This window comes from Panthera pardus, unplaced genomic scaffold, assembly GCF_024362965.1.
Source record: "Panthera pardus isolate Hobbes unplaced genomic scaffold, ASM2436296v1 HiC_scaffold_8, whole genome shotgun sequence".
In the NCBI taxonomy this organism is placed as follows: Eukaryota; Metazoa; Chordata; class Mammalia; order Carnivora; family Felidae; genus Panthera; species Panthera pardus.
Window position 1 is genome coordinate 5,082,524 of NW_026527013.1, and position 22,175 is coordinate 5,104,698.

Consider the following 22,175-nt stretch of genomic DNA (forward strand, 5'->3'; position numbering starts at 1 on the left):
TCTAACCTCAGCCTGATCCCATGGGGAATCTGGAGCCTAAGGAATGCCCTGTGTTGATCTCACCATGGGGCTGGGCTTTTGCAACTCTGTTGACCAGCTGGGCTGCGTCTGAGGCTTTGGGCAGACACCGGGGAAGGGGAAGCAGTGAGCTGTTAACAGGCAATGCTCACAGCAGCTGGGGGATGGGTGTTTCAGCTACTAAAGGGAGGTTTTAGAGCATCAACAGCGTCCACTATGAGGGCTTTAGTTGGTCTAGGATGACTAGGTTTTGGAGGGAAAGGGAGAAATGAGGCCAGTGGGGGATACCAGTGTAGGACTAGGTAGGGTCTTGGGTGCCATATTAGTGAGCTTGGAGTTCATCCTGAAGATCATAGGGAGCCCTGGGAGGATTTAGACTATAGGAGGAACAAGGACAAGTTGGGTGGGGCTATCCTAGAGTAGCCCCACCACATCCAGAAGGTAACACATTCAGTGTTAGCAGGAGTGATGCCTCTGGGCATCACCAGGCTGATTTCTTCAGTCTTGAATGTCCCTTCTTTTCCCCTTTGCTGGGAAAGACCTATGGGGTCAGGCTTACACAAGTCATGTGGCTAGAAACTGTATTTCCTCTACCCCATCCTTCCTCTTCTCCCTCTATGGCTGTCCCCAGACCTGTAGGATCTCTGAAGTGCAGATTTTATAGCCTCGGTCAACTGTTTGGGGTTTAATAAAGCATCCTTTGTTCTTCTGTCCCTGACCAGGATCCCAGACCCCATCTGTTGGTAGAATAACGAAGCTCCCCCACCATCTCCTCCCTGCCTGCCAATTTGTCCACATCCAAATCCTTTGATTCTATGAATCTGTGACCTTACACAGTTGGGCTTTGCAGTTGGGATTGAGGATCTTGAGATGGGGGAGATTATTCTGGATCGTCTGAGTGGGTATAATGTAATCACAAGGGTCCTTTTAAGAGGGAGGCAGGAGTGTCAGAGAATGAAAGAGGGAGTTTGAGGGAGAGAGGGAGGGAGGCTGGAAGATGTCATACTGCTGGCTGTGAAGACAGAGGAAGGGACCATGAGCCAAGGAATGTGGGCAAACTCCAGAAGCTGGAAAGGAGAAGGAATGGACTTCCTCCAGAAGCCATATGCAGCTCTGGTGACATCTTGATTTCAATCCCCTAAGACTCCCTTGGGACTCTGGCTTCCAGACCTGTAATGTAATTTATCTGTGTCATTTCGAACGGCTGTTTGTGGTGCTTTGCTATGGTGGGGATGGGGGCGGGGCAAGGAAGTCACATGGCCTCATCCCTGCCCATCCTCATTCTCAATGTCAACTATTCCTTTTTCAGACTCCCCTGATTACTAGACATTTCCCCTGTTCTGCTGTTCCTGCTTCTTAAATTCCTCTCTGTCTCCACAGCCCCTGCCCTAGACCAGACCACCTCACTTTTCTCTCTCCGGGATGCAGCCCCAGCCTTCCCAGGGGAGGGCGCTCCTGCCTGGGTCCAGGGCATGGCTGTTGCAAAACCCCAGTCTGCCCTTCACTACCTTGCTGAAATTCCTTCTGACGCCCTGAGGATCAAGTCCAAACTCACCCACATTAGAAAGCGTTGCATGAAATGATCTTTGCTGACTTCTCCTGTTCAGACATTTGCTGGTATTAGTGCTCGTATGAGCAGCCACAACAATCTAGTATAGCAAGAGAATAATAATGGTAACAATAGAGAGTTTTACTGAGCATTTAATCTGTGCCAAGCAGGAGTTTGTGATTTTATTACATTAAACCTCAAACCCTGGGAAATTGGTATTGTCCTTATTTTGCTGATGGAGAAAATTGCTTCTAGGTAGACCAGTTGTCTCTTGCTGCATGGCCACCCACCCCCCCCTCCAAAATTGGAAGTTTTAGAGAATAAGGTTGTATTTTCTTATAGTTTCTGAGGCTCAGGGAATCTGGAGGTGGCTCATCTGGGTGGTTCTGGATCAGGGTCCCCCCCATGAGGTCACAGTCAAGCCGCTGGCCACAAACCTCATTTCCTCCTCCTGTGAGCTTCTCCACAGTGCTGTGGGGTGTCCTCACCACATGGCGACTGGCTTCCCCTTGGGGAATGATCCCAGGAGAGAGTGAGCAGGAAGCCACAGTGACCCTCTCACCTCAGATGCCTCAGATGCCAGAGTCACATGCTGTTTTTCCTGTTGACTAAATTCAGCGCACGCCCAAGGAGAGCGCTCCCTCTTGAAGGGAAGAGTGCGCAAGGATTTGTGAATGTAAGGTAAAGCCACTGCATTTGTCTGTCTGCCTCTAGTGTCCAGACTCTGGATGCACCGGACAAGGATTACAGAAGAACGTGCAAGTCCTGGAAATTGTTCCCAGCTGGTAGTATTACCCTACGTTACGGCATGCCCCCCACAGCGATCCTTTGGGACATGGCCTCTCGTCACCCTCGTTCTCCACACGAAAAACCTGAGACCCAGAGAGGCAAGCCACTTGCCAAGGGCACTTTGAGAACACACTGGAGTCAGGATTTGATCCTAGGTCTGATTCTCTATCACAACCAACACTGGGAGTTTTTCCCGCATGCCAGGATTTGTTCTGGACATGTCAGGAGTGCCCACTCCTCAGATACACATCAGCACCACGAAGTGGAGCCTATTATCGTTGGGCCCATTTTACACACGGGAATGTTGAGGCACAGAGAGATTAAGAACATGACTAGCATGCAGGGGAGATGGGATTCGGACTCCTGGGGATCTGGTTCTAGAGTCTGCTTGTCCTCCAGCGCTTATCCGTGACAGACACAGCGGTTGTTTTCCTCTTACTTGGTGGCATTTGCTGTGTTTCTGTGCTGCTCCTAAGTGCAGCCTCGCTGGGCAGCGCCCCCTGATGCGCACACAGGGGGCCACTGATGTATCTTCTTCAGTGATCATAACTCCAAGGTGGGTATTTTGCAGTGCGTGGAGCAAAAGGGAGAATGCAGAAGCACGTGGGGACTTTTCTTCCCAGGAACTTGGGGTTGGATTTTGTGCCTCATTTTTAGCCTGTGGTAAGTGTTTTTGGTGCCTACCCACACCCATGACCCTGAGCCCCTCAGGGCACACAAGACTCACATTTGTCAGTCCACAGGGTTGCACTCGGGTTATGCCCATTCTGTGTGTTTGGAGGCCAGGCCCAAGGTGTTGTGGGTAGACACCAGCCTCAATCTGTGCCTGGCAGTAGCCAGTGGATAAATACCCCAGCTCCCTTGCCTCTCAGTTGGGGTAACTGAAGACTGCTCTGGGCTGCGTTTCAGAGGTCCTCGTGGAATCAAGCTCAGTTTCTCACTGTGCAACTTGCTAGAATGCACGGCCACTGGGGACCCTTTCCTGTCCCCATCTCCCAGCTCCCTTCCCCAGCTGGCATTTCCTCGGGTCACCTCCCTGATAAACTACTTTCACTAGAATCCCAGTCTCAGCATCTGCTTCTGGGGACCCTGGCTGAGGCATTATCAGCCCTCTGAGTGTGTGAGCTCGTGCACGCAGGTGTGTTAGGGCTGGGAATGGGGTGGGGGTGCTGCTGTGCTGGGGTAAAATGTAGGAGAGCTAGAGGCATATGGAGTGGTTCGAGAGCTAGGGCTTGGAGCCAGAGGATCCTGGATTCAAATCTTGACTCTAAGTAACCTTGGACAAGTCGCAATGCTTCTCCATGCCTCGCTTTCCTTTTTAATTTTAATTTTTGTTGTTGTTGTAAAATGGCTGGGGGGTCAGAATCTCTGCTCGATGATGTGGACGTGAGGATGAAAGTGAATTTCGTTGGCGATGTGTCTAGAGCGGCACCTGGTCCACGATGCCCGTGATGGCTGTCTGCGTGGGGCCTGCTGGGAAGAGACCTTTGAGTCTGGGCTTTGCTTGCCTGGGGACAGGTGGTGGTAGCTCACTTATAGGTGCAGTGGAAGAAGGCTGAGAGGTAGGCGCTGGTGGGGAAGGAAAAGCAAGAGTTGGGGGGAAGGAGAGAGAAGGTGTATATACTATACACCAGCTAGTATAACTTCTCTTCACTGTGGCGGAAAGAAAATTAGGGGGTTGCCACACTGTCCTCATCTAGCAGCAATTCAGCAAAAAGGGCTGTCTTGCTCTGGCAGTATTGAGCAATTCTGGCTCCACCCCTCCCCTCTCCCCATACCCTCTGTTACTGAAAACGCGGAGAACGAAGGCAAGGTTCCCTTCTTTAATGACAGAAACACGGGACCATGTGGAGCTTCAGCTTGCTCCTCTTCTGGGGTGAGTGTGGGGCTGAATGGTGGTGGGAGGGCTGGGGGAAGCCTGCATTGGAAATAGAACCAGGGGAAAGGGAAGGCCACGGGGCAACCAGCCAGAGACCCCAATTCTAGGCTGAACACTATCAGCACCTTCTTTGTAGGAAAAAAATCACTCAGCATAGGAAATTCCCTCTCTCCAGGTAGACTTTCTTTATAGTCATTCATTTGGCATGTATTTCTTGCAGTCGTGAGTCTGATATCATAGTAGGAAGGGCAGGCAGAAAAGAAGCTACTTACAGTAACAGCAACCACCCGCCTAGCACCGTTGTAAGCTCATCAAATGTCTTCACCAAACTCCTCCAATATTGGGTCCCTAATAGCCCCATTTTACAAAGGAGGAAACTGAGGTAAAAGAGATTACATGACTTTCCCAGGACTACTTAGCTAATAAGTACTACACTTTATCCCTTATCACTATGCTATGCTGTCCCAAATAATAACTACACAAAAGCATTTCAGGCAGTGATAGTGCTATGCAAGAAGAGAGTGACTGGGGGTTATGTTGAAGGGGGAAGTCAGGGAAGGCCTCTCAGAGGGGGTGATTTTTGTGCTGAGCCCTGAGCCATGAGGTGGAGCCTTCCTGTCTCTTATTTCCCTTTCTTCAGGCGTCAGTTCATATTGGTCTTGTTTATTGTCTCTGTTGTGTTTGTTTGTTTGTTTTCCTGTCTTTCAAGTGTTGGTCACTGGTTCAAATCTATGAATGCGGGACAGTGTTTTGAGCAACAGGTGTGGGCTTCCTCAGCTGGGGTCCAGTGCATCTATTTGCGGAAGAGAAAACTCAGGCCCAAAGAGACTAAACAACTTTCCTAAGGCCATGCAGTCAGTAACTGGTGAAGCCAGATTGTTAAGCCCAAGTATTTTAACTCCAGAGTTTGCATGCTGAAAAATGATGCTCTGTTGCCTCTAAAATAATTAACAAGCAAGAGAATTTCTACTGGTGATAACGAACGGGAATGTTGGGATTTGGGGGCTGTGGGACCTGTTGACTGACAGGCTTCATTAGAAGGAGCAGGTAACTCGTGGGCCCCAAATGCAGGAATGCCAAGTTGTTGCTTTGGCCTGTCGGCCCTGTTAGTGGTAGTGGGTTGAGAGAGTGATGGTCGTGGGGGTTGTAATGTTGGAAAAGAGCTAAGTGCTGTGAGGCTGCACTGCCTTTTAGCTAATTTTTTTAAGTTTATTTATTTTTGAGAGAGAGAGAGCACAGGGGAGGGGCAGAGAGAGAGAATCCTAAGCAGGCTCTACACTGTCAGCACAGAGCCCGACACAGGGCTCAAACTCACAACCCTTGAGATCATGACCTGAGCTGAAATCGAGAGTCGGACATTCAACTGACTGAGCTATCCAGGTGCCTCCAGGTAATTTTTAAAAAACTAACCACCTGACCACCCATGCCATTTTAATGCTATAGATATACTGTACATATATTTATGTATTATATGTATCATTTCTATATATGTCTTATGCCAAAAAAATAAGATTTTTTCCCCATCTCTCCCCAAGAACTAAGTTTTGCCTACTTGGCAGGGGTGGGGGTGGGTGGGAAGAGATGTCATTTTTTTTGTTTGAGAATACATATCTTAGTGTATGTTTTTGAAAATCAGCTGGAACTTTTTTTTGTCATTGATAAGAAAATTCAGGGGTGCCTGGGTGGCTCAGTCAGTTGAGCTTCCGACTTCGGCTCAGTCAGTTGAGCTTCCGACTTTGTGAGGTCAAGATCTCACGGTCTGTGAGTTCGAGCCCTGCGTCTGGCTCTGTGCTGACAGCTCAGAGCCTGGAGCCTGCTTCAGATTATGTGTCTTCCTCTCTCTCTGTCCCTCCCCCGCTTGTGCTCTGTCTCTCTCTGTCTCTCAAAAATAAATAAATGTAAAATTTTTTAAAAAAAGAAAAGAAAATTAAGACGATACAAACAAAATAAAAACCATAAAGTGCAAAAAAGCAGGAATTGCTTCTGTGAACGTTATATGAAATATTGTATGTTTGTCACGCAGGTGGATCTCTCATCTAGGCTCATCAAACCTGTAGTACTTTTTCAGGTTGAGCCTACATTGCTTCTTGATGGTTCATGGTATTCTTCTTTTCTTTGTTTATAGGGTGTTGTGGTTTATACAGCTCGTGTATTCTCTCAAAAAAATCCGCGACAATTGGTGAGTTGGTCGAAGAGAATCCATATGCTCAATGTGTGGGGGGGTGTTTTCTGGGGAGGAGAACCTCCTGTCTCAGGAGTTTGAGCTGCAGCTAACACTTGCTGGGAGCTACTTAGTGGCAGAGAAACAGGTAAATAATACCCAGGTCTCCTGGATCCTGCTCTAGGCTCTTACCTATGTGGCCATGCATTCACTGTGTGACTTCAGATAACACACAAAACCTCTCTGATTGTCATGTTCCTCAGCTGTGAAATACAGATAGCAAGGGTTCCTGTCTACAGGGATATTGTGAAGCTTAAATCAAAAGTGAAGCTTAAATCACTTTTAAGCTTTAAATTAAGTGAAGCTCAGTTAACCACCTGGTACGTGTGAGAAGAGCTTCATAAATGGTGGTGTGGTGGGAATGCATTTTTTAAATAATTTTTTTGAATGTTTATTTATTTTTGAGAGAGAAAGAGAGACAGAGCATGAGCGAGGGAGGGGCAGAGAGAGAGGGAGACACAGAATCTGGAGCAGGTTCCAGGCTCCAAGCTGTCAGCACAGAGCCCCATGCGGGGCTTGAACCCATGAACTGCGAGATCATGACCTGAACCAAAGTCAGACGCTCAACAGACTGAGCCACCCAGGCGCCCTGAGAATGCATTTTTAAAATGTGTTAAGTCTCCCCTTCTTCCACCGAAGCTCCTGCTGGATGGAGAGGACAAATATTGCCAGTTCGTAGTGTCCTCAGTGTCTCAGTTTCCTGGCTCTGCCTTATTTGGGAAACTCAGTCTATGTTGTACAAATAGCTAATCTTGCAAATGTCCTACCCTTCTCTTGGTCCTCCCAACATGGCAGCTGGGTGTTGGTATAGGGGCAACTTGTAGGATCTTGTGGCTGTCAAGGGTGGACTCTGGACGGGGTGTTTGGTCTACTGGTAGAGGATGGCCCCATCTTGCTTGCCTAGTAGCCCTCTCAACAGCTTTGCATTCCCCAGGGGTCCGTGCAAGAGCTTCTGCTTCCTGTGTTCAGGCTACAGGACACAAGAAGATTTTTCTTAGAACAACCTACCACCTACTTCCCTCTGCAGCTTCTAATCTTTGGCTCTCATGCCTTGTTGGATGTGACAGCCGCAGAAAGCAAGCTTCTCTTTTCGACTGGGAAACTCCACCCAGCTCTTGTTGGGAGAAGTCAGCCCCTAGCCTTGATAGTCCTAAATCCACCATTCCTATGTAGAATCTTCTGAGGTGAGGTGGCAAGAGGAGAAGGGCTCCTGGTGGGTCCTTCTCAACTCCTCTCTTTATGAGCTTCCCATAGTTTTTTCTCTTCCCTTGTGATAGGTATTTGCCTTACACCACGGCTTAATGAAAACACTACCTCCCAGCCCTCCAAACCCGACTACTGCCAAATATTTTTATTGAGTTATGATCGACATATAGCAATCTGTGCGAGTTTAAGGTGCACACGTGTTGGCTTGATAACCACATATATTGAGAAGTGATTACCGCCATAGTATCCACTAACATCTTTGCACCTCACATAATTACCATTCCTTTTTGTGTGAAGGTATTTAAGACGTACTCGTAGCAGCTAACCAGGCATTGTTGGTATTGTTTTGTTTTTAAATGCTCATTTATTTTTGGGAGAGTGTGGACACGTGTGTGTGTGAGCAGGGGAGGGGCAGAGAGAGAGGATCCAAGGTGGGCTCTGTGCTGTCAGCAGAGAGATGGATACGGGGCTCAGACTCAGACTCATGAACCCACATCTGAGATGAAGCTGGACACTTGCTTATCTGACAGAATCACCCAGGTGCCCCTGTAATACAGTATTGTTACCTAGAGTCACCATACCATATAGGAGATCCCCAAACTCATTCATCTTATACGGTTTTCTTTCAAGACTATTGTCTTGTGGGGAACCCGAACATCCAGTTTGGTAATTAAAACCTGAACGTTACTGTTTTGCTTTCAGTGTGTGTCTGCTGCTAAGACACCTTAACTTTTTCCTGAACAAGATGAAATCCTTTGGCAGAATGTGTTGGGGGAGTGGGTTCACATCCGTGTAAGTGGAAATATATTTCCAAAAGGGTCACATTAATTAAAAAAAATCATCATTATTATTGATTCCAGAAAGCCCTTGGCTAGTGAGGAAGTCATTGTATTAATCTCCACAGCTTGGGGACCTAGCCCAGGCTCGATACAGTGCAGGCAAGTTGGGTAGATAAATAAAAGAATGAATGTGTGCCCCACATAGAGAATGTGAGAGATGTTATAGTCGAGGCATGTACAAGGAATTTGTAAGTGGGAATTCAAAAGGCCTAATATTTGAGAAAACTAGGCACTGTTGAGATTAAAAATGCATAAACACAGGGATGTTAATTTTGTGATAGTTCATCAGAGCACACACTTATGATATTTGTGCTTTTCTCCTATCATACTTGATAAAACATTATAAAAATGCATATACACTTTGGGGTGCCTGGGTGGCTCAGTTGGTTAAACGTCTGACTTTGGCTCAGGTCATGATCTCACGGTTTGGGAGTTCGAGCTCCACATCGGGCTCCGTGCTGGCAGCTCAGAGCCTGGAGTCTGCTTCAGATTCTGTGTCTCCCTCTCTCTCTGCCCCTCACTCACTCACATTCTCTCTGTCTCTGTGTCTCTCTCTCTCTCTCTCTCTCTCTCTCTGTCTCTGTCTCTCTCTCTCTCAAAAATAAACATTAAAAAACTTTAAATGCATATACACTTTGACACAGCAGTTCCTAATCCAGAAATTTATTCCAAAGAGATATTCATACAACGTACAGAGATACCTCACCATAGACTCTGGGATGTGCACTTATGCTCTTCTGGTAACAACTTGGAATAAACAATGTTTACACAAGGGGACTAGTTGGATACAATGTTGTGTTTGTTAGAGTAACCCTAGCTACTGTAACAAACCCAAAACTGTCCGTGGCTTAATACAAAGAAATTTAATTTTTGTTTGTTTAAGAATCCAATATGGGGCACCTGGGTGCCTCAGTGGATTAAGCCTCCGACTCTGGCTCAGGTCATGATCTCATGGTTCGTGGGTTCGAGCCCTGCGTCAGGCTCTGTGCTGACAGCTCAGAGCCTGGAACCTGCTTCGGATTCTGTGTCTCCCTCTCCTTGCCCCTCCCCTGCTCATGCTCTGTCTCTCTCTCCTTTAAAAATAAATAAACATAAAAAAATTTTTTTTTAAAGAATCCAGTGCAAATATTTCTGGTCAGTGGGTGGCTTTCCTCCAAGCTGTAATTCAGAGACCCAGACTCCTTCTGCCTTGTGGCTCAGCCACACTAAGGTCTTAGAGTCTTTTGCAGACTGTGGAAGGAGCAAAAAGGAACAATGGAAATGCACACCCACTTTATAAAAACCCAGCTCTGGCAATGATGCATACTATATTTGTTCACGGTCATATGACGATGCCTGGACACGAGGTGAGCTGGGAAATGTAGTTGGTGGTTGGGCCGCTGTCACTGCAGTGACAGTTCCGTACCTTGGAAAGGAGAGTGTGGAGCATCTGCTTGATGTTTAGCCACCAAGCCACCTGTGGCGCAGTTACAGCCCATGGACACAGTGCAAAATACACAGCTGTTCAAAAGCATGAGTCGGGTCTGTATGGACTGACTTGGAAAGTTGACCCCAACATATTCTTCTCCCAATTTTTATTATAGAAACATTTAAAGCTTCAAAGGTAGGGGAAATAGTAAAACAAACCCCCACGTACCCATCACCCAGCTCCCGTACGTGACAAATCTTGCTTCTCTTGGTTTGCGAGACCTACCCTAAGCGAAAAAGCAAGTAATCATACAACAGCATTGTCCCCATGAACTGTGAGATGATCATGACCTGAGCTGAGGTTGGACGCTTAACTGACTGAGCCACCCAGGCGCCCCAAGGTTTTCCTTTGCAAGCAATTATTGCCTTCTTAGAAAAAGATGTAAACAAAACAAAAATGTACCAAAATTAGGGTTGCCGTCTCTTTTGGCCAGTGTCTGTAGAAGCAGAGCCTGATGAGAGGATTCTTGTGTGAGTGATTTCTTGAAGGAGGGCTGTCTGGAGACACTTGCAGGGCAGCGAGGGAAGCAGGGCAGAGCAGAGCCAGAGCCACACGGAAGGTGTTTTGGGAGTGCCTTGGCCACAGCCTGCTCCCACAGGCAGCCCTGCAGGGTGAAGTGCACCCCAGAGGGTCACCTGTTCAGAGGCACAGGGGAGGCTTGCTGTCACACTCCAGCATCTGTCTGCCGGTCATTGCCTCCGAGCCAGTGAAACAGCTGGGGGATAGGTATGCCAACCCAGTAATGCAGATGGGGGGGGTTCCAAGAGCGGCCACTGTCCTACGCCCTCCTGACCTGGCAAGATAGGAAGAAGTCACGTGCTGATGTAGGTGAATGCCCAGGAGGAGACTGGGTTTTCCCCTTCACGTACCTACTGCTGCTTTTGTAACTTGCCTCTGAATCACTGTCATTCACAGAAATACAGACACTGGCTGGCTCACGGCCACTTTCAAAGGGAGCCGATGGCTTCTTGTTCCTCTGCCTGCAGGCTGGGTGGCAGGGCACGCGTGTTGTAAGAGACTCCCCCAGACGGAAGGCAATTAGACCTTGGGCAAGCACCGCCAGGTCTCAGTTTTGTCATTTGATGAATGGGTATGGCGACGACCCTCACCCAATGTAATGGGATGGTTGTGAGGGTTCAGCTCCATGCGCGATCGTTAAGAGGTAGGTTCTGGGGTCACATTTCCTGGGATCGAGTCTTGGTTCCGGCACTCGGGTATCGCAGTAAATCCCCTGAGACTTCAGTTTCCATGAAAACGGGGCTGGGGGGTGGTGAATACGACTGGGTTTCGATGAGTGTTAATTGGTACCTGGAACATAGCAGGTGCTGAACTATGTCAGCCCTCCCTCTTCTCAGGGAAACACGAATTATCTGGTTCTGACTGGCTGGGCCAAAGCTGGTAGACAGTGAGCAGAGGCACAGTCAGGGCAACGACCAGGATCCCTGGACACACTGTCAAACTTCTTTCAATTTGTTCTACCTATTCTTTTTTTGCCTTCTGTGACCCAGGGGAGGCTACACAAATTCTTTTGGGCATCAGTTTGCACATCTGTAGAATGGAGTCCTAATGTGTACCTTCAGGTAGGGCGACCAACTGTCCTGGCTTGCCTCAGACCAGGAAAGGGGTTCCTGGGACTCTGGACTTTGAGCGCTAACAGCAGGAAAGTTCCCCCACCTGGAAGGAGTATCGTGGGGTCTGCAGAAAATGCACGGAAGGGGCCTGGTGCTCGGGAGGCACCAAGGAAACGAAAGCTCTAGTTATATTTTTGAAAGTCTTTTTGCCGCTTGGAGTCTCATTTCACGCTTGGGTCGATTAAGTGATCATCTGTTAAGTTGTTGTGTTCATGACTGAGGAGCACATATCTGTCTCAGGTGGATTTTTGGAGGGGCCTCTTCTCTGGTCTCCTGGCTTCTTGGCTTTGCAGAGGCCAGCAGAGGACCCGAGTCAGGTCCTGCCCTCCTCTGCCCACAGCCCTCCAACGCTCTCACCTCCCTGGGATAAAAGCCCAAGTCCTCCCTGAGGCCCCCAAGTCACTGTAGGACCTTCCTCGTTCCCACCCTGCCCTGCCCTCATCCCTCACTCCCCCTCACTCGCTCCCCTCCAGCCATACACACCTCCTGACTGTTCCTCCAATACCCCAGGCCCAGTCCTGCCCCAGGACCTTTGCATGAGCTGTGCCCTCTGTTTGGGATGTTCTTGCCCTACATAAACACATGGTTCCCTCCCTCCCTTCTCTATTTTCAGCTCATGTGTCATCTTCTCAGTGACTACCCTAGTTTTGACATCGTATCCCTTGCCCTCACCTCTCCAGATGATCAGCTCAGTGGCAGGTGAGGAATTTTGTGCGTCTTGTCCCACACAAAGGCTTAATACATAATGCCTAGAATAGTGCCTGACATACAGCAGGTGGCTTGCATTTGTCAGAGTTGTCCAGAGAAGCAGAAACAATATGATGGATGCAGATAGGTAAAGATCCATTATAAGGAATTGGTTCATGCGACTAGGGAGGCTGGCAAGTCCCACAACCTTCGGGGTGATGTGCACAAGTCCCGAGCCCGGAGAACATTTGGGAAGCTGAGCAAAGGTGAGCACGGCTGACGGGACAAGGCAGGAGATGAGCTGGGGAGGCTGCCAGATGCCCAGTCACCTGGGCTGTGATTCTGGTTTAGGGCGGGTTTGCGTTGTGAGCAATTGAGCCAGAGGAAGAGGGTAATGGGAAGTTCAGATGAGAGACCGCAAGTGATAATGCGCCGGAAGTCTGCAAAGGACAATGCTGCCTCTACAGATGAAAGAGGAAGCTGTTAGTAAGAAAAGAGATACAATTGAGGGGCTGTGCAGGGAAGGGGCGTAAACAAGGCACGTTGCAGAGACCGCAAGTGATAATGCCCCGGAAGTCTGCAAAGGACAATGCTGCCTCTACAGATGAAAGAGGAAGCTGTTAGTAAGAAAAGAGATACAATTGAGGGGCCGTGCAGGGAAGGGGCGTAAACAAGGCACGTTGCAGGAAGCGAAGAGCCTGACTGAACCATCGCTCGAAGTTGGGGGGGCCCTTTACAAAGCGTTTCCCCACCCTACAGATCAATCGGTGTTGGCATTACCTTCCACTCCTCTCTTTCACATCCTGCATCCAACGCACTGGCAAGTCCTGCTGACATCACCTCTGAGCAAACCCCAAATCTCATGCTGCTTCTGCTCTCAGCCGGGTTGCACCCACCACCCTCGCTCACCTGGACAGGCGCGGTGACTCCTCCCTGGCCATCCTGCCTCTGCCCCTCTACCGTTCATCTTCCGACCAGAGGATCCTGTTAAAACCTCAGTCGTGCCATGTGCTGTCTGTGCTCAGACTCCGCCATGGCTCCCGTCGCTCTCTGATAGAAAGCTGGGGTGTGACAGTCGTCTAGCCCATCTTAGCCGACCTGGCTGTGTCCACGCCTCCCCTTTCCCCCTGTGCACTCTGCTCAAACCACGCCGACCTCCCTGCAATTCCACAAAATCACCAGCTGTGGTCCTGCCCCTGGGTCCTTCATGCATTTGCGGTTTCCTCTGCCCTAAGCACCTTCGTACGTATCTTACTCACCTCCCCCTGGCCTTTGTTCCAGTGTTACTTTCTTCGTTGTTGAGCACCGACTGTGTGCCAGGCGCTGTTGTAGTCACTCAGCACACGGCAGTGAAGGAGACAGACATAAATCCCTGCCTTCCAGGAGCTCAAAGTCCATCAGGGAAACGGATTTAAAAGAACCAATTACAAAGGTTTTTTTTCAAAGAATGGTCGTAGAAATTGCCTGAACATTGATTCCATTTCCAGCCAGATCTACCTCTTCTTGGGTGGCAGCAGTGAAAATCACTCACTTCAGGTTTTGACAGGCCCAGGGATGCCAGTCACCAGCGGTGTGTCCTTGAACAAGTTACTTAACCTCACTGAGACTCAGTTTTCCACATCTGTATAATGGGAATTGTATTAGTTTCCTATGGCAGCTATGACAAATTACCACAAACTTTATCTTACAGATCTGGAGGTCAGAAGTCCAAAATGGGTCCCAGTTGGCTAAGATCAAGGTGTGAGCAGGGATGAGTTCCATTCTGGGGGTTCTAGAGGAGACTGTGTCTTTTTGCCTTTTCCAGCTTCTGGAGGCCACTTGGATTCCTTGGCTTGGGTCCCTCTTCCTCCATCTTCAAAGCTGGCAATGACTGGCCAAGTCTTTCTCTGCCTCTCTTGGCTTCATCTTTCCGTTTTAAGGACCTTGGTGATTACATTGACCCCATCTGGATAATCCAGAGTTTCCTCTTCATCTCAGGATCAGCTAATTCCATTGGAATCCTTAGTTCTCTCTTGCCACATAGCATAGGTTCTGGGGATTAAGACATGGTCATCTCTGAGGGCGCCTCTGTGACCCACTGTGTGAGTTGGTTGGATGTCCAACTTCAGCTTAGGTCATGATGTCACGGTTCATTAGTTTGAGCCCCACATCAGGCTCTCTGCTGTCAGTGTCGAGCCTGCTTCAGATCCTCTGTCTCCCTCTCTCTATACCCTTCCTCTGCTCTCACTCTCTTTCTCTCTCTCTCTTAAAAATAGTAAATAAATGTTAAGGTCAGGCGTAGGGCAGGGTAAATATATGAGTCAGAAGCTAAAAAAATTTAGCAGTCAAAGGCTTTATTTGGGAACTAAGGTCTTGGGCGAGGTTCCGTGACTCAGGGAGAGAGAGAGAGGAGTAAGGGAAGTCGCACCCGGGTGGGGTGGGGTAGGGTTTTTAAGCTGCAGCACTTCCGGGTTTAGGTCCGGGTGGGCCTTTTTCACGCCAGGTTGTGCTGTCACTCGGTGACTGGTTGACCTTCAATTCATTCTGGCGCGCTGCCCAGGGCTTTCTGTTGGGAATTTTCCACTGGCAAGATGGCCGTGCCCTCCACTGTGGTTCCAGGGACATCCTGACAATAAGCATTTAAAAAAAGGATGTGGTCAGGGCACATGCACCCCAATATTGATAGCAGCACTATCAATAATAGTCAAATTACGGAAAGAGCGCAAATGTCCATTGACAGATGAATGGATAAAGTAGATGTGGTATATATACACAATGGAGTATTACTCGGCAATCAAAAAGAATGAAAGCTTGCCATTTGCAACTATGTGGATGGAACTAGAGGGTATTATGCTAAGCAAAATTAGTCAGAGAAAGACAAATATCATAGGACTTCACTCATGAGGACTTAAAGATACAAAGCAGATGAACATAAGGGAAGGGAAGCAAGAATAACATAAAAACAGGGAGGGGGCCAAAACATAAGAGACTTAAATATGGAGAACAAACAGAGGGTTGCTGGAGGGGTTGTGGGAGGGGATATGGGTTAAATAGGTAAAGGGCATTAAGGAATCTACTCCTGAAATCATTGTTGCACTAGATGCTAACTAACTTGGATGTATATTAAAAAAAAATTAAATTAAATTAAAAAAAAGGGATGTGGTCATCTTTAGAGGGGCCATTATTCTGCTGACCACAGGAATGACACTATCGAATAAGTTTCTTCACAATCTCCTAGAAGCCTGCCTCCACCTCTGGCTTGTTGTTCTGGAGCTCACAGTGTGGTGGGGGAAATGACTACTAGAAAACTAACCATACAAATAAGCAACTATGATTATGACGTGTGTCATAAAGAAGGAGCACGAGAAGCATTGTGGGAGCACAGAGGACAGTGGAGGCTTTTTTGGGGGAAATGACACTTAAGCAAGACATGAAGAATGAGTAGGAGCTGGCCAGGCAAAGCAGAGGCAAAGGGTATAGAATGTGCAAAGGCCCTGTGGTGGGAAGTCTAGAAATGGAGAGTAACACAACATGTGGTTTAAAGATGTGGTTGGGTGTGGTCACTGGGGTTCTGTGGGTCCTGTTTAAGTGATTTGGACTTTAATTCTGAGTGCAACAGGGAGCACTGTAGGCAGAGGTGGGGGTAGATAATCAAATCTGCATTCAGAGGTGACTACTATGTGGAGAAGAGATTGCAGGGGACAACAGAGGACAAAGGGATGTAGAAGCCAGAGGAGGATCTGTACCGAGAACAGCTGTGGCGATGGAGAAAAGTGGGTGCGTATCAGATGCTATTTGGATAGAGAACCAACAGGGCTTGGGGACCCACTGAAGGTGAGGGTGAGGGCTAAACAGGTAAACTGAGGTACAGAGAGGTGAAATCACTTGTCCCAGAGCTGGACTGGCTAGGGTGTAGTTTTGACTGCTTCCATAGTAACCAAACAACAACTTAGACATTTATCTCTTAGAAGTTCATTCTTCTTGTAGATCTCTAACTTATAGATGGGACGGAGTGACCAGGCTGCCTGGTCTAGGAGATCATTCCACCTTGTTGCCTCTCCATTCCTTGGCGTGGTGGTTTCCCAAACCATCATCCTCAGGGTTAAGGGCAGATCAGCCCACTCTGCCCATGTTCCTGCCCAAGGGGAAGGGGACAGCCTGCTTCTTCTTTTTTTTTTTTTTTACGTTTATTTTCGAGAGAGTGAGAGAGAAAGAAGCAGAGCACAAGCAGGGGAGGGGCAGAGAGAGGGAGACACAGAATCTGAAGCAGGCTCCAGGCTCTGAGCTGTTAGCACAGAGCTGTAAGATCATGATCTGAGCTGAAGTTGGACCCTCAACCAACTGAGCCACCAAGGCGCCCCAACGTGTTTATTCTTCTCAAGAACATGGCCAAAATGATGCACATATCACTTCCACGCACATGCCCATGGGCAGAACTGAGTCACATGAGCTGCAGGAGACCCTGGGAATGCAATCTTTAACAGGATGGTTGTGTTACTAAAAGCTGCCATTCTCCACTTGGAGGTTCACTGCTGGAGCTTTACCCAGGTCTTCTGTGCTCCAAAGGCTGAAATTTTGACTCTCAAACACTTCTGTCTAGAGCCCTGATGCTCCTGGTGCTGCTGGACCAGCAGCATCAGCATCATTCAGGGGCTTGTGAAAAGTACAAACTCTCGGGTTCCTTCCTAGACCTGCAGAATCAGCATCTTCTTTTTCCAGATCCAGGATGTAGGTGAGGCAGCTGCTCTTGGTCCGAGGACCACACATGGAGTAGCCAAGTGTCAACACCGGTGCTTCTCACACTCTCACGTGCACCCAGATGGCCCAGGGGTCTTGCTAAAATGCAGGTTCTGGTTCATCAGTTTTGGGGCAGGGGCCCGAGATGCTGCATTTCCATCAAACTCCCAGGCAGTGTTGATGCTCCTGGCCCGGGAACTACACTTGGAACAGGAGGAGTCTAGGGTCTACAAGGTCCTTGACATGCTGAGTAGTTTCTCAGGACTGCTGTAACAGGTTACCACAAACCAGGGGGCTCAAAACAACAGAAATCTATTGTCTCACCATTCTGGGGGCCAGAAGTCTGAATCAAGGTGTCCATGGAGCCATGCTTTCTCTGAAGGCTCTAAGGGAGAGTTTGTTCTGTGCCTCTTTCCCAGCTTCTGGGGTGGCTCGCAATCCTTGGTATTGCTTAGTTTGAAGGCAGATCACTCCAGTGTCTGCCTCTGTTGCCACGTCGTGTTTTCCCTGAGCCTGTCTGTGCCTCTCTTCTCCTCTTCTTGTAAGTACACCAATCCTATCAGATTACAGACCACCCAGCTCCAATAGGATCTCACGCTCTCTTGGGTCTTAATTACATTTTCAGAGACCCTATCTCCAAATAAGGTCACATTCTCAGGGACCAGGATTTAGGGCTTCAGCACATTTTTTTGGGGGGAGGGAGGGTACATGTCAGCCCACAACAGTCCCCTTCACCCTTTCATGCTGGCTGTCCCTGATGCCCGCCCCAGGGCTCTAACCCACACCCTTCCTTCTGCGCTGCCCAGGTGTGAATGAATGTGACGATACCACCGTGTGCCCAGCTTATGCAACCTGCACCAACACTTTGGACAGCTACTACTGCACTTGCAAAGGAGGCTTTCTGTCAAGCAATGGACTGATGCGGTTCCGGGGCCCAGGAGTAACATGCAAAGGTGAGCACCCCCTCCTTAAAACCCTCCGCCATTTTGCAGGATAGTCAGGAGGAAGCTGGCTGGCTGGGGAATGGATGTAGGCACGTTTTCTGTGTCCCAAACATTGTTCTCCCCCTCTCTCCTGCCCTGCCTCTATTTATCTTTCTTTTTCTATGACGACGAGGATTCCTACTCACTAAAAATCCCAACCATTTGGAACGAGCATAAGGATGAAAATAAAAGTAAACATCGTGCCATTTGTCAATATCCAGAATGAACCACTGATTTCATTTTGGGAAATCTTTTGGTTGTCTCTCCATGAAGGAAACAAGAACTTTTAACATTCGCTCAGTACCAGGCCCCCAGTGAAGGGATTTATGTGCATTTTTACATTAAATTGAGTGTAGGCATCCTGATGATCTCCACTGTACAGATGAGGACACTGAAGCTTGGAGTGCTGGAATGAGCTGTTCACGGCTGTGTAGTTGGACTGGCCTCCAAACCAAGTCTTTCCAACTCTCACAGCAGTTTCTGAACCAAGTCAACTCTTTGCCACACTCTAGTTGTGCCATGTTGGGGAAACGTATTTACCCTCTCTAGGCCTCAATGGTTCCATCTGCCGAATGAGCGTATAAGAGTACCGACCTCCAAGGACAGTTGGGAAAATTAAGTGCAATGAAGTACGTAGTGTGCTAGGCACATGTATGCTCCCAAGAGCTACTGCCTACATATGTAATGTAAATTGAAATAATCCCCAGAGTGAGTGACATTCTGTGTCTCTATTTCTTGTGTTTAATCCCAATTCTCCCCTTGACAGTCAAGATCTGATTGTACCTCTGCCTAAGACCAGGGATCATTGAACTTTTTAATGCAAAAGGCCAAGAGTAAATATTTTGGAGGTTGCAAGCTGTGTGATCTCTGGCATGACTACTCAATACTCCAGTTGTACTGTGAAATCAGTCAAAGATGATACACAAATGATTGGATGTGTTTGTTCCAATAAAACTTTATTTATACCAACACGTGGTGGGTGGGATTTGGCCCATGAGCTCTAGTTCACTGGGTGCTGAATAAGGTTATTCATTTCTATTGTTATGGTATCCAGGGAGCCCTCAAATCCTTCTTTGTCTTTGAGTTACAGCTCATGGGTCATTTGGCAAGCTACAGTAGTCCTGATAGACCCCGGTTTTTCATTTTGGGTTGAAATCAATATTCCCCATCTAGAGGATAATGGATACTACAGCAAGGATTTCATCCCCTTTATGCCTTTGTCTCCGGTTTGGTGCCTAAGACATTGTGAGTATTCGATAGATATTTGTTGAACGAAGGAGCACATTACCTTATTCTTTATGTCAACTCCAGTTTTCATCATCAGTTATCAGTTGTTTCTAATGTTTTACTACCTCAAACAAAGGTGGAGTGAACATTCCTGTGATCTGATCTTGATGTCCAGGAGCAGCTCCAGATTTCTGTCTAGAAGTACAGTTTTCTGGGAGGAGCTGTAAGAGACGTGCCTTGAGGTTGTGTTTGCATGACAAGTACATAGCAAGAGTTTAGGCGACGTGACCAGGGCTGGAGGAGACTTGAGCTGGGCCTCCCCATGGCACCATGACAACTCAATTTTATGGGTCCCTCAACTCCTTTGCAAGTAATTCTTCATTATCTATTCCTGGGGAGATACTTAACTACATCAAACTTAGACATCAAAACTGAATGTGTCAAAAAGAATGACAGTCATTTATCTTGTTCATGAATGTATCTGCCATTTGAGTTGAGTTCAGTGAGTATGGCTGGCCTCTGTTCTGTGCAGTCTCAGCTGCGTTGGCTTAAGTGGGGGCTAGAGGATCCACTTTAAAGGCAGCATACGCACAAGGCTGGCATCTGCTGCTGGCCATGGGCTGGCCAGGGCTGTAGGCTGGAGGTCTTGGTTCTTCTGCAGGTCAGCTGCTTTTTCATGGCTGGTTGGGCTTCCTCACATATGGCAGCTAAGCCCCAAGAATGAGCATCTCAAGAGAACAGGGAGGGGGTGCATGGTATCTTTATGACCTAGTACCACTCCCAGAGTCCCAGCAGGCTCAGATTCACGAGAAGGGAATGTAGACGGCACTGCTTGCTGGAAGGAGTACAGGTTCACATAGAATGAAGGCCATATGGCATGGAAGACGTTGTTTCCACCATCTTTGAAAATACAATCTGCTACACAAGATGAAGCAAATTAGCAAACTCTTTCTGTGTCCAGATATAGATGAATGTTCTCAAAGCCCCCAACCGTGTGGTGCCAACTCAGTCTGCAAAAACCTGCAGGGGAGATACAAGTGCAGCTGCTTGCCTGGTTTCTCTTCTCCCACTGGAAATGACTGGACCCCGGAAAAGCCGGGTCATTTCTCATGCACAGGTAATGCTCTCAGGCATGGGTCTTGGGTGGACAGCGACCACTAGTGGGCGGTGTCTCACCTGAGCCACAGTCTTTGGTCTGCTCACTCTCCTCCACTGCTCCTCAGACATCGATGAATGCCTCTCTGATGGGGTCTGCCCAGAGCATGCTGAGTGTGTCAACTCCTTGGGAAGCTACAATTGCAGCTGCCAGGTTGGATTCATCTCTCACAACTCGATCTGTGAAGGTATAGAGGACCTGCTTTTCTTTATGTATCTACTCAATTAACAACCACCTCACTTGATGATCCTGTGAGGTTAGAGACTATATTCTCCATTTTGGGGGTGAGAAAATTTAGGCTCAGACCATTGAAGTAACTTCCCCCAAAATGTACAGCTATTAAGTAGAAGAGCCAGGATTGGAACTCCAGTCAAGGGTCTACTCTGAGTGCAGCAGTGGGTCAGACAATACTTGAGAGTAATGGCGGGGAGGGGGTTGGGGCTTCTGTGTCCCATGAGCAATAACTTTCAAGGGGGATCCTGGAAATTCCTGGAAACATTTTTGATTGTCACACTGGTGGTGGTGATGGATTCCTCTTGTCTAGTGAGGAGAGGCCACAGATGCTGCTAAACACCTTACAATGCACAGAACAGCTTCCCTACAACCAAAAATAATCTGGCCCCACATGTCTTTAGTTCTGAGACAGAGAAACTGTGTGATAGGGTGAGCTCAGACTCAAACTTCAGAACTTTTTCCTGTAATGTATTTGGTTCAAGACCTCAGGGTTACCCTCAACCCCTACCCCATGCCTTACATACTAAATCAGTCATCATAGCTTGGGGAATTTACCTGCTAAATACGTCTTGAATCTCTCCATTCTTCCTCATGCTTGGTTCGGGCTTCATCATTAGTTTAGCCATGTCCTCCCTGGGCCTGTCCTTCCTCCATTCTTGTCCCCTCGAATCCATCCTTCCAAACTGCAGCCAGAATTTGCTCACAAGAAGCAAGGGCTCCATCTCCCTGTATCTGGTTGAGAACTATTGTTCTCCATGCTCATTTGTAGGGAAGGTGACACCATCAAGCAAGGCATGGAGTGATCCAGCCCTTATCACATCCCCTGGGCTTGGAGTCAGAGATATTTGAGGTCCTCTCTGATTTTTCTGATACATTTGTAGCAGTAGCTATTGCTGAAAAACAGATCACCCTGAAAGTCAGTGGCTAGAGACAAGCACCATATACATGGTTTGTGTTCTGTGCATTGGAAATTTAGGTTGGGCTTTGCTGGTCACTTGCTTGCGTCTGTACTGGGCTTGTTCGTGTGTCTGTGGTCAGCTGTGAGTCAGCTTGCTCATCTCGGCTGGGCTGCCTCACGTGTCGGGGGCTCCTGTGGGATGATCCATCTCTCTTCCACCTTGTCTCTCCTTCTTCATTAGGTGAGTCTAGGGTTTGTTCATGTGGCAGAAGCAAGGGGCTTAAAGAATGAGCAGAAGCAAATAAGTCTCTAGAAATCTAAGACTTGGAACTGGCACGACATCATTTCTGCTATGTTCTTTTGGCCAGTGAAAGTCATAGGCCAGATTCAAGCTGGATTCGAGGTGTGGGGAAACAAGCTCCCATCATAGAGGAGGAGTGGCAAAGTCACACTGCACCGCACCATCTGCATCCCATGGTGTGGGTGCAGGGAGGAGTAAAGGAGCACAGCCATTCTATGTTCATCTGTCTTGGAGCTATTCACCGCCCTCCACTTATATATTTTGGGTCAGAATTTATTCTCGTGGCCAAGCCTAAGTGTAAGGGAGATGAGGAGTAAGTTGAACATGCACAGTGAGTCTCTGTTTGCAGTCTCCTATTCTCATTTCTTCATCT

General features: G+C 48.0%; 1 protein-coding gene across 1 annotated transcript; it reads left to right on the top strand.

The window, feature by feature from the left end:
• Nucleotides 1–4,122: 4,122 nt before the first annotated feature.
• On the top strand, nt 4,123–21,531 carry LOC128775651 (adhesion G protein-coupled receptor E1-like). The gene is made up of 6 exons (XM_053898060.1): nt 4,123–4,232; nt 6,361–6,414; nt 17,810–17,956; nt 20,175–20,330; nt 20,437–20,556; nt 21,485–21,531. The coding sequence occupies exons 1-6, from the start codon at nt 4,202–4,204 to the stop codon at nt 21,529–21,531; spliced, it is 555 nt and encodes a 184-aa protein (XP_053754035.1). The 5' UTR covers nt 4,123–4,201.
• The last annotated feature ends 644 nt before the right edge of the window (nt 21,532–22,175 follow it).